This window comes from Anas acuta, chromosome 12 (genome assembly GCF_963932015.1).
Source record: "Anas acuta chromosome 12, bAnaAcu1.1, whole genome shotgun sequence".
Taxonomy (NCBI): Eukaryota; Metazoa; Chordata; class Aves; order Anseriformes; family Anatidae; genus Anas; species Anas acuta.
Window position 1 is genome coordinate 496262 of NC_088990.1, and position 10994 is coordinate 507255.

At 65.5% G+C, this 10994-nt stretch overlaps 2 protein-coding genes across 9 annotated transcripts; one reads left to right on the forward strand and one right to left on the reverse strand.

Moving 5' to 3' along the window:
* The first annotated feature begins 31 nt into the window (after positions 1–31).
* Positions 32–3763, forward strand: RCCD1 (RCC1 domain containing 1). Of its 2 annotated transcripts, none has more exons than XM_068696121.1 (7): positions 32–215; positions 330–693; positions 2470–2591; positions 2757–2861; positions 2942–3085; positions 3168–3197; positions 3362–3763. In XM_068696121.1, exons 1-7 carry the CDS (start codon positions 41–43, stop codon positions 3502–3504), a joined length of 1083 nt encoding a protein of 360 aa, XP_068552222.1. In that variant the 5' UTR covers positions 32–40; the 3' UTR covers positions 3505–3763. The 2 variants fall into 2 exon arrangements, with proteins under 2 accessions (XP_068552222.1, XP_068552223.1); XM_068696122.1 differs by having other exon boundaries at positions 3001–3085; positions 3362–3500.
* Positions 3726–10967, reverse strand: PRC1 (protein regulator of cytokinesis 1). 7 transcript variants are annotated; one of them, XM_068696105.1, is made up of 14 exons: positions 10813–10967; positions 10458–10590; positions 10252–10374; positions 9725–9958; positions 9474–9644; positions 9111–9260; positions 8710–8857; positions 8441–8577; positions 8117–8212; positions 7823–7969; positions 7281–7382; positions 6835–6945; positions 6218–6403; positions 3726–4971 (listed from the first exon to the last, which is right to left on the reverse strand). In XM_068696105.1, exons 1-14 carry the CDS (start codon positions 10821–10823, stop codon positions 4894–4896), a joined length of 1827 nt encoding a protein of 608 aa, XP_068552206.1. In that variant the 5' UTR covers positions 10824–10967; the 3' UTR covers positions 3726–4893. The 7 variants fall into 7 exon arrangements, with proteins under 7 accessions (XP_068552206.1, XP_068552205.1, XP_068552209.1 ...); XM_068696104.1 differs by having other exon boundaries at positions 6218–6406; XM_068696108.1 differs by having other exon boundaries at positions 6295–6403; positions 7272–7382.
* Positions 10968–10994: the final 27 nt, after the last annotated feature.

The following is a 10994-nucleotide window of genomic DNA, read 5'->3' on the forward strand; positions in this document are numbered from 1 at the left end:
CCCTCCCCGTCCCTCCCCGTCCCGTTCCCCCCGCCCCGCCATGGCGGCCCCGCGCCGCTCCTGGCTCGTGTTCGGCTTCAGCGCCGAGGAGGCGGCGGGGGAGCCGTCACCGGGCCCGGGGCCGCGCCGCCTGGAGCCGGGCCCCGAGGGCATCGAGGGGATCAAGGGGATCCGCCGCGTGTGGCCCGCCTGGAGCTACGCCGTGCTGGACACCGGTGAGCGGCCCCCCGGGGCGGCCGGCACGGGGATGCTGCCGGGCCCCCCCGGGCCCCCTCCCGGCCCCGGAGCCCCCCGGAGCCCCGGCGGGCGCTGAGCCGCTGCTCCCGCAGGCGCGGGGCTGGAGGTGCTCGGCGCGGGGCTGCGGCGGCGGCTGCCGGCGGGGTGCGCGGAGGCGCTGCCGTCCGAGACTCACGTCCTGCTGCTGCGGGGGGGACCGGGGGCGGCGGCCGAGGCCTGGCCGCGGGCGGCGGCGCTGCGGGGGGAGCTGCGGGGAGCCCCCGCCTGGCGCCGGGCCCTGCCGCCGGGCCCCCGCCGCCCCCCGCTGCCGCTGCTGCCCGGCGGCTTCGCGGTGCCCCGGCCACCCTTCTTCTGCGAGCTGCCCCCGGCCCCGCCGCTCCGCGCCCTGGCGCTGGGCCACGAGCACGTCCTGGCGCTCGGGGCCAACGGCGAGGTCTACGGCTGGGGCGGCGGCAGGTGAGAGCCGGGGGGGGGTCAGGGGGCCGGGGGGGCGGCGGTGGCCGGGGTGCAGGTGAGGGGTGCTGGGGTGGTGGTGGGGGGCTCTCAGCTGGTAGCACGCAGGTGGAGGCAGGGTTCAGGGCTCCGGTGTCGCCAGCACGCTAAAACGGTGCCACACTGTGTGGGCAGGCAGCTGAGCGAGCAGCACGCACACCCGCCAGCACCTCAAGGGCTGTTCTGCTGCTGCTGCACATAAATACTGTGCTACAAGTCATTCCTGAGTCTTGGTTCTTGATTACGTGCAACTGGTCCTGAGCAGCAGCCCTGCAAGCTGCCCCCTGCCCCCTGTGCTGCTCGGGCTCGGGGCAGAGGCTGTCCCGGTGCCTTCCCTCGTGCCCCGTGTCAGGGCTGGCAGTGGGGAGGTGCCTGGGGGTGCAGCAGGGACAGAGGCACTCGGGTTCTGGCCCAGCCCTCTCTGCTTGGCGTTCCCAGGCCGTGCCGTCAGGCCTGAGGTGCAGTGGGGACCAGCGGGTTGTCTGCAGTATTTTTCCCTGTTGGTACTGGTTTTGCTACTTGTACCCAAATCTGGCGTTTCCCATACTATTACCTGGGCAGGCTCAGCCTGGCGTGTTGTTGCTGATGCTGTGACATCAGCCGGGTGCCACCGGCCTTACAGGACTCCCTGAAAGTCCCTGCAGGCACTGGTCTCACCCTGTCTGTGTGGGGTTCACCACAGGCAGCACCTGGGTCTGTCCCCATTGAGTCCGACCACACGGGTGGCCCCGGGGTCACGCTGCCAGCCCCGTGCTTGGTGAATGTGTCTGGGTACGGCCGTGCGCCCCCAGCCCCAAGCAGACGTTACCGGCACAGCTGCGGGGTCGGGGTGTCGGTGGGCGATCTGCCCTGACCACGTTAATTGCCAATTACAGATAGTGACAGGGTAGAAGGGGTAAGTTAGCGATCTCCTTGCTGCTTACGTGAAACAAAGCCAACAAAGATTAAAGCAGAGCTGTGCAAACTGGAGTGTCTGCCTCCCTCAGTACTGCTGATGTGCTCGAGTGCATTTTGTTTCCTGACCTCAGGTCGCTGGTGTTTGGGGGCTGTTGTCACGGCGGGCTGGTTGTCATAGCAAACAGCATTAGCTCAGCCCTTACAGTTCCAGATATTGCCATATTGCATCCTTCTTGCCTTCTTTCTTTACCTTTAAAGGAAAGGTTTACACACCTCACTTGCTGTCGTGTATTTCAGGATTAACTTTTTGCAGACACTGAATGCCATGGTTAAGCTTTGGTTACTAGAAAAGTATGAGAAGCCTCTCGTACTTCTTTGTGCCTCTTCCTTCAGCGTTAGGGCTCTGCTGAATATTGCCGTAGCTGTTAGTCTGGGGCCCTCCAGCCTTCAGGGACGATTGCTTAAAGCAGCCCTCAGCGCCCCAGCAGTTTTCCCCTTTCCCTGCTGGTGCTAACCCCGCTGTGCCAGCACCTGCAGCCTTGCAGGTTAAGTTCCTGACATGCAAATCAGCTCAGACATAAATGACACAGCAGGGGGCACGTTCGTGGTGTTACAGTTGTGCCGTGCGTCGTTCCCTTGCACAGTTACTGCACCACGCAGCCCCCCCAGTCCCAGCTGTGTACCACCAGCGGCCGTGCCCCGGCCTCCCAGTGCCCTCGCTGCCGGCTGTGGCCCTGGCGCTGCCGCACAGCCGGGGGGCGGCAGGAGGCCAGGGGGCGGCGGGGCTGCGGGCACCGGGTGCGGGAGGTGCCCGTCCGTCTGTTCGCGTGCATCTCCCCACAGGCACGGGCAGCTCGGCCACGGGGGCCTGGAGTCGGAGCAGCAGCCGCGGCTGGTGGAGGCTCTGGCTGGCGTGCCCATGCGGGCGGTGGCAGCGGGCGGGTGGCACTCGGCCAGCATCAGCGGTGAGGGGCTGGGGGCGGGGGGTGGCGGTGCTGGCAGCGTGGGGCCGGCTGCCCTGCGTGGTCCCAGGCAAGGCCGGTGCTGGTGCCCGGTGTCCTCGAGCACTCGGCTGCTGCCGCGGGGTCCGAGCTGTGCCCTGACCAGGGCCGCCCCGTGCATGCTTGCAGAAGGGGGGGACCTCTACATGTGGGGCTGGAACGAATCGGGCCAGCTGGCGCTGCCCTCCAAGGCGGTGGCAGAGGAGCAGGAGCAGGACGAGGACGCAGGCACAGGTGAGGATGCTGCTGGGTGCAGTGAGGCCGTGCCCGGCCCCTGGGATGGCGCAGCCAGGGCTGAGCGCCGCTGTTCTCAGGGGCTGCGGAGCCGCCGCCCCCCCGGGAGCAGCCGGGCGCCGCCTTCATTTCCATCCAGGCGTTCCCGGCCCTGCTGGACCTGCCCCAGGACGTGGAGGTTGGTGCCGTCAGCTGTGGGTCCCGGCACACGGCCGCAGTCACACGTGAGTGCCCGGTGGGTGGGTGGGGGCCGGCAGCCCTGGTGGTGGGGGCGATGCCGGCTGATGGGCGCTGTCCTGGTTGCAGGAGACGGGGAGCTCTACACCTGGGGCTGGGGTAAGTGAGGCTTCTGCTCTGTGATGGCCCGGTGTGACCTGCTGGTTGCCTTGCCGCTTTGTTTGCTGGCTGTTAGCGCTTTATTTGGACTGCTCCCCTTCCATCCTTGCCCAGGGGATGAAATCCCTCCTGAGGGCCCCGTCACACAGCTGCTGTGTCTGCAGGTAAATACGGGCAGCTGGGCCATGGGGACAACACCAGCTCTGACCGGCCCCGGCGCGTGGAGCACCTGGTGGCAGAGGGGCTGCGGGCACAGGAGGTGGTGTGCGGGCCCTGGAACACCTACGTGTGTGTGCTGGAGCAGTGAGGGGCACGAGGCTGTCCCACGACCATCGCTGTGCCCATGGAGCAAAGGGCAACAGAGGAAAGCTCTGCTCCTGCCCCACGGAGCAGCCCTCGGCCCTTGGAGGTCGGGCAGAGGCTGGGCAGACACCATGGGTGGGTTTCCCCCCCCAGGACCCCAGCTCAGGCTGAGGAGCTGTGCTGCTGCCTCGGGCAGCTGGGGTTGCACTAGTGATAAAGACAGAGCAGGACTACATGGGTTTATTAAATCTCTTTTTGTAACAGCTGCGGTAGTGCTTCGCGTTGCATACACATACAAGTGCCCAGCTGCTCCAGCCCCCATGGGCACAGGCAAGGTTTACAGAAAGAAGGCAGGGGCTGAAGAGCCAGGCCCAGCCCTCTCCCCCCCCCCCTCCTGGCCTCCAGGGTGATGCTGGAGGAGCCTTTGGTCACCCCAACAACCACACAAACAGCAGGGACTATATACATGGATACGCATTATTCCCATAAACAGTATATACAGAGTTACAGAGCAAGGGAACAGAACCTGGGGAATAAATAACAGCAAGTGGGGGAGTGTAGTGACAACAAGGTGCAAATTAGTTCTGATCAGGGACAGACACACATACAGAGCTTCATTAACAAAAGGTGCAAACAGGCCCCCCCCAGCACGTCGTACCACCAAGCCATGCGCTGTCCTGCCCAGGAGCAGCGGGCGAGAAAGGGCAGGCAGGCGGTGGGGGGCACGTGCAGGGGGACAGGCAGCCCCGCACCAGGGGCTTGGGGATGGGCAAAGGGGAATCGGCCACCTGAGGGCTCCAGGGGGCAGCTGCAGTGCCCAGCCTGGGGGAGTTGAGACCCTCGGCCACAAGCCCAGGCTGCAGCAGTCCTCGGGGGCCAAGGGAGGCTGCTTAGAGGAACCTCAGCTAAAGCAAGCCCTAGCTAAAGCATGGCTGCTGTGCTGTTAAGGAAGAGCTGGGTAGATAATACCTACAGATATATGGAAGGTTAAAAAAAAAATAGCCTTTGGTAAGAGGCACCAAGGCCCGCTCTCTGCACTAGGTCCTGTCTGTCCCAGAGCCCTGCCACCTCACCCCACTGCCCAGCCAGGCTCCCGCAGAAGCCACCACCCGCTGCTACGCTACCCCAAGTTTGTTCGCAGTCTTTAATCACAAACAGTCAGAAGAATTCCCCAAATAAAAGCAAAAATGTTACAAGTGTCCTTTTCCTTCCCCTGCCCTCGCAGGCAGGAGCTCCCCACCCCGCAGAGAGGGGGGCCGGCCAGACTAATGCTGGGCCCTAGCTAAAAGCCAAGCCGAGGGCAGGGCCTGCCCCAGGCCTGGGTGCTGCGGGAGCGCTGCCCCGGAGCAGGGACTCACTGCGGCTGCGCAGGGCCAGAGCCGGGGGCAGCGCCTCAGCAGAAGGCGTTGGTGGTGGTGGAGTTGAGCACGCGGGAGCTGGTGTCACACCTGGAAGCCTTTGAAAGTTCGCGCTGTGGACACAAGAAGCAGGAGATGGGGGGTGAGGGGTGGGGGCTGCAGGCGGTGCTGGTGCTCGGGGCAGCGGCTTTAGGCCGTGCTGTGCCCCTGCTGGGCAGAGACAGCAGCCAACACCCCCCCGCTTCAGGACAGGGCAGGAAGGCAGCTCTCAGCAGCTGGGAAAGATCCCTGAGGCTCCCAGGAGCAAGAGCCCTGGGCCGGGAGCCTCATCCCTCCCTCCTGCAGCTGGCAGCTCGCCGCCTGTCCTGGGAAGCGCTTCCAGATCAGTGGGACAGCGAGGGAGCAGGCTGGCAGGGCAGGAGCACAGGCAGGCTGCAAGCACGGGACCAGCCGTGTGCAAGCAGTGCAGGAAGGGAGCGCTGCCTCTGCCCAGCACAGCGGGGCCGGCACCCAGCACCTCCCTCCCTCCCCCCGGGCTGCCACAGGCACAGGATCAGGGCCTGATGAGGAACCCCCAGCAGGAAGGGATGATCCTGGGCAGCAGGAGAGGTTAAAGCCTGGGCTCAGTGAGGGCTAAGGGAAGGGCAGAGGCCTCCAGCCAGCAAAGCTCCATCCACCAGCAAAGACCAGCCCCCCCCAGCACCCACCTCCCCCATGGAGCTCCCCAGCTCCACTCCCCCAGCACAGCTCAGGCCAGCAGGAGGTGGGACAAGGCAGGGTCCCTCGGGAGGCTGAGGTGAGGGGCACAGCAAGCCAAGTCGAGGCAAGCATGCAGGGGCTGAGGCCATGCAGGCAGTGGGAAAAGGACCCGGGGGCAAGCAGGACCCTCCCGCCTCTCCCAGCAACCAGGTTAGGACAGCGACAGAGCGCTGCTGCTGCCAGCTGCCCGGGCCCAGGAAACACCACATCAAACCCCGGGGCTCAGTGCTTGGCTCAGGCAGCTGGGGACAGGCCCAGCTCCAGAGAGCAGCCCCGCCACTGGAGCAGGGCTGTGCCTGGCACAGGGACACACCGCAGGCAGGGCCTGGCTCCTGCAGGGGCTCGGGGGCTGCCCTGGGCAGCAGAACTCCTCTCGTCTCCATCTGTTCCCCCCGGGGCTGCTCAGGGCCACGCAGGATGCGAGCGGTGCTTGGCCTCAGCCACCCAACCTCAGCACCGAGTTCCTGCTGTGCAGCCCCCACCCGGTGCCGGGGGCGCTGGCAGGAGCAGGCGCTCTGTGCAGCGGGGGCCGCGGGGCTGTGGGAGGGGGCGCAGGCCCCGCGCGGCCGGGGGGAGGCAGGTTTAGAAGAGGTGAATTACCGCAAACTCAGAATAGGTGCTGGCAACAGAACTAACGCTGTAGTTACGCTGGGCAGGGGCTGTGGGGGTGCACCCACCGCTCAGGGTGGTTCCGTTCAGCTGCGACACGTTCTCCTTGTTCTGCTCCCTGTGTCCTGGCCGGGGGGGCTTCAAAGCCACGCGGCTGGGGGTCCGAGCCTGACCAAGCTGCTGGAATGGAAGACAGGAGGCATGAACCGAGGGGGCTAGAAGCCTGTGCTAGCCTCGCTGCTCTGCAGTACCGGAGGAACTCCAACCTCCAGGAACCCTGCGTGGTCTGGGGCCCAATTCTGACCCAGGACACATAGGTCAGGTAATGAAGACACCTTCCACCCCCCCCAAGCTTCAGGCTTGGCCCAGACACCCAGCAGAAATCTGGGCTAGGGGGAGTCTTCCTGAATGCTGCCCACCCTCCTTTTCCCCCAGGCTGTGCTGGCCCCACAGACATCCCACCAGCCATGCAGCTGCCCAGTTGGGGCTGGGACCAAGGAGCAGCCTGCATGCCCCCAGAGCATGGCAGGGGAGGCAGGTGAAGCAGCACAGTAAGGCAGGGCTCCCCAGCCCCCCTGCGGGCAGGGACGCCCCAGAAGGACCCTCACCTTCCCTCCGGAGGGCGGCAGCCGGGAGGTCGGTGAGTGGTAGAGAGTTGCCCCGAAGGCCGAGCGAACAGTGCTGTTGGGGGTGGCACTGGAGATGGAAGTGCCGTTGAGCTGGGGGAAAGCAGAGCACCAGGTGAGGGGGGAGGAAGCTGGGGTTGTGCCACACCAGGAAAGGCACCGAGGAAGCACCAGCTGCACGGGGCCCTCCAGCTCTGGGGCACCCCAACAAGTCCCACCGCCCCCATGGAGAGAAGTGCCCGCAGCCTGGCCCCATTCCTGCGTCCCTTACCCTGCTGCAACATCCCTGAGCCCTTCTGGCACCTTTGTGAGACTGAACCCAGAGGTGGGGCTCTGAGCACCACACGCACTGTGTCGTGCCAGCACTCAAGTGCCGGCAGGGTCCCAGCCAAGCCCTCTGCCTGGCGTGGACAGTTTACCTTCCTTACTTTGCCAGGCGTGTGTGGGGTGAGGACGCGACGCTTGATGGGTGTCCGCGGGGTGCTCCCGTACATCATCTCTGCCTCGATCTGGCGGCTTTTCTTCAGGTGCTGCGTGAGAGAGCTGCGCTCACCACCCCGAGCAGAGGAGCGGGGAGCTGGCTGCTCTGCTCCGCTCTGGGTCACTGCCCAGTGCCAGGGGAAAGGCAGGCTTCCGATGGTGGGCAGCAGCCCTGCAGCCAGAAGCAGGTACTTCGGGGGAGATTTACAGGTAGCCAGAGCCAAGCCAGAGTCCTGGCGCAGCTGGGGCCAAGAAAAGGGCTCAGCACACAGACACCAGCAGCAGCAGACACCAGTCCCAGTAAGGAAGGTGACCACGTACAGAGCCAGCAGGAAGAGAAGACCCCCGTCTCCCTAGGGAGCTGCCAGCAGGAGATGGGGAGCCCGGGGCTGGGGCAGTTCTTGCCCCCTGAGCAGGGCTGGGCCACCGACAGCCTGGAGCCAGAAGAGGCTCCTGGAGGCCAGGAGAGCACATTCAGCTCCGCACTCACCCGCTCCTGCTTCTCCTTCTCTTTCTCCATGCGGTACAGCTGCCACTGCTCCGCCACATACTCCATGAACTGCTGCCCCTTCACCAGGAAAGCGTCCTCATGCTCCTGCTCCCAGGCCTGGACCCTGCTCTCCAGCTCCTCCTGCAGCTGATGGGGACACACGGGCAGTGTCAGGAGGCTGCCCCGAGATACTCCTTGCTGGCTCTAAGTGCTCCACTTCTCCTTGGTCACTGCTACATGTGCCTACCCAGAACTGCAGCTCCTTCTCCTCCCTCTCTCCAGGTCTGAACCTACCTTGGAAAGCATCTTCTGCAGCTTTGCTCGCTGCTTCTCTTCTTTCAGCAGGCTCCCCCCCCGGTTGGCAAAGCGGTTGGGGTCGGTTGTTTTCCTCTAGCATAGAAAAAGGAGGTGAGGAGAGAGGCAGGCACAAAGCTCTCACTGTGCAGCCCTGCACAGCACAGCAGGCTCTGCACCACAAGTTGTCCTGGAGCTCTGACACAGCGCCCCATCCCCTCACCAAGCTGCTAGGGCTCCCCCCGCCTCCCCACTCCCTCAAGGACACTGCACACCGGAGGGAGGCCCACAGGGCCCAGAGACCCGGCACTGCCCGAGCAATACCTCTAGCTCCAGGAACAGCTTCCAGTTCTCCTCCCATTTCTGGACGGCCTCAAACAGCTCCTTGTGTGTCTCATAGTAGTTCTTCATCCTCCCCACCTCAGCATCGTGGAGCTGGAGCAGGGTCTCTGTGTAGTCCTCTGGAGAGATACAGCAGCGGGTTCAGGAGGCAGTCAGGGACCCGGCACCACATCCAGCAGCACTTCTCTGCAGCCGGTCTGCCGGCAGGCAGCCTGCAGCTCCCCCAGGGGAGTCTGAGAGCCAGCACCCACCGTCATAATAGGGGCTGAAGCCTTCTCTCTGCTCCTGGCTGTAGAAGCATTTATCCCAGTACTCAGCCAGCTCCACCCGGATCGCCTGGATCACAGACTTCATGTTCTGCAGCTTCAGCTCCTCCAGACGGTCCACTTCTAACTGCAGCTGCCGTGAGGTCAGAGCACAGGCTCAGAAGGCAGCAAGAGCAGAACTGGATTCATGTTCTGTGTAAGCCAAATTCTAACGAGCCAGTCACCAGCCCCAGCTCCTCCACCTGCGAGGGCAGGCTTTGGCTCACAGCACAGACTGCTGGAAGCTGCCCCTGCACTCTGGCTGAGCAAACAAGCGTGCAACCCAGAGCTGCTGCTCCCCTGCCCTCCCCCCTCCACAGACAGCAGCACGGTCCTTAGGTCCTTACAGCTTTTCTAGTTTTGGCTCTGGATCCAGTCATGTGCACTGCGAAGGACTCCCTCTCCTCCGCAGGAACCTGCAGCCTGTCCCAGAGCGCAGTGATCCTGGATCGCAGCTCCACGCACATGGCCTCGTTCAGGGACCGCCGGGCCTCCAGCTGCAGCAGGGAGAGCGGGGTCAGCACCAGAAGGGCCCGATGCTAACCAGGCAGGCTGTTGGCAGCCCGTTCATCCTCCCTCATCTCCTAGCAGAGCTCCTAGCAGGAGGCTCTAACACAACACGGTTACTGAGCACAGAGCAGCCACGCTCTGTACCACGCTGCCAGGCAGCCCCACAGTCACAGCAACGCTGCCTCGAGGTGCCAACGTACCTGCTGCAGCAGGTTCTGGAGGGCAGCGATGTTGTCTGTGGACAAGCAGAAGGCTTCCTCGTCCTCACACACCACCTCCCGCTCAAAGCTCGTGTCCGGGGTGTGGTCCAGCTCCTCCATGCAGAGAATGACCTGTCGCTTGATACTGACAAACTCCTCTCGCCTTCGCTCCTGCAGGCGATGAGTCCCGTGAGAAGCCCGTGGGCACCATCCCCACCCCCCCAGGGAGACCTCGCCCACCCCCCGCTCACCTTCTCGGCGCTCAGGGAGGCCAAGTGGCGCCGGTAGCGGTCCAGCTCCTCCAGGCTGGGCACGGCGTTGCTGTCGATGCCAAACGGGGACACGCAGAGGATGTCGCACAGGTCTCGGTCTTGTTCTTGCAGAGCTTTCAGCTCCTGCTGCCGGTCCCTCTTCTGCTTTAACATCACTTGCACGCGGGTGCGCAAATCCTTCTCCATCTGCAGGATGGTGCTCTCCTCCTCTGCCTAGGACAGACCAGAAAACCGCTCTCCTCCACGGCTCTTGTGGACCTGACTCACACCCAGGGCTCCTTGAGTGTAAAGCGAGGGACGCAGCCCCCAGCTCTGAGCAGAGCTCCCCAGGGAGGTGCAAACGCAGCAGCAACGCCCAAAACAAGGCGCTGCGAGGCACTGGGCCCTCTCACAGCCACCTCCCAGCACCGGGGCTGCGGGGACCCACCCGGCCTTGGGCTCCACCGAGCTTTTGGGGGTTTTGGGCGCGCCTGCATGGGGAGCCCCAGCAGCAGCGCGGTGCCCACCTCGAAGGGATCCAGGCGCAGCTCCCGGCACAGGGCGTCCAGCTCCTTGCGGCACAGGGCGATGCTCTTCAGGAGCCGCTCCTTCAGGCTCTCCTCCTCCGCCACCATCATGTCCAGCAGGCTCTGCGCCGGGCACGGCACGGTGAGAGGCGGGCACGGGGATAGGGGGGGGGGTCAGGACGGGGGGCACGGGGCCCGGCGCTCACCTTGATGTGCTTCTTCACCACGTCGGTGCGCTCCAGGCGCTGCTCCTCGGGGATGCCGATCTCCTCCCAGATGTCCCGCAGCGCCGCCAGCGCGCGGTTCAGGCACGACACGGCCTCGGCCGCCAGCACCTCGCTGCGGGCACCGCCACGGCCCGGCACGGGTCAGCGGCACCGGGACCGGGACCACGGCACCGCCCGGGCCCTCCCGCCGCGCCCCCCGCTCCCAGCCCAGCCCAGCCCAGCCCGGTCCCGGTCCCGGTCTCCCCCCCGCCGCCCCCCGGTCCCGGTCCCGGTCGCGGTCCCCTTGTCCCCGTCCCCCCGGTGCCGGTGCCGGTCCCGGTGCCGCCGCCCCCACCTCTTCCTCATGGCCGCTGCCCGCCCGCCGCCGCCGGTGCCGGGATTCAAACTGGCAGCGGGCGGCGCTGATTGGCCGCAGCCCCGCGGCCGCGTCACGCCGAGCCCCGCCCTCAACCGCCGCCCGGCCCCGCCCCAAGCCGGCCGCCGACCAATCGCGGCGAGAGGCGGCCGCGGCCACCA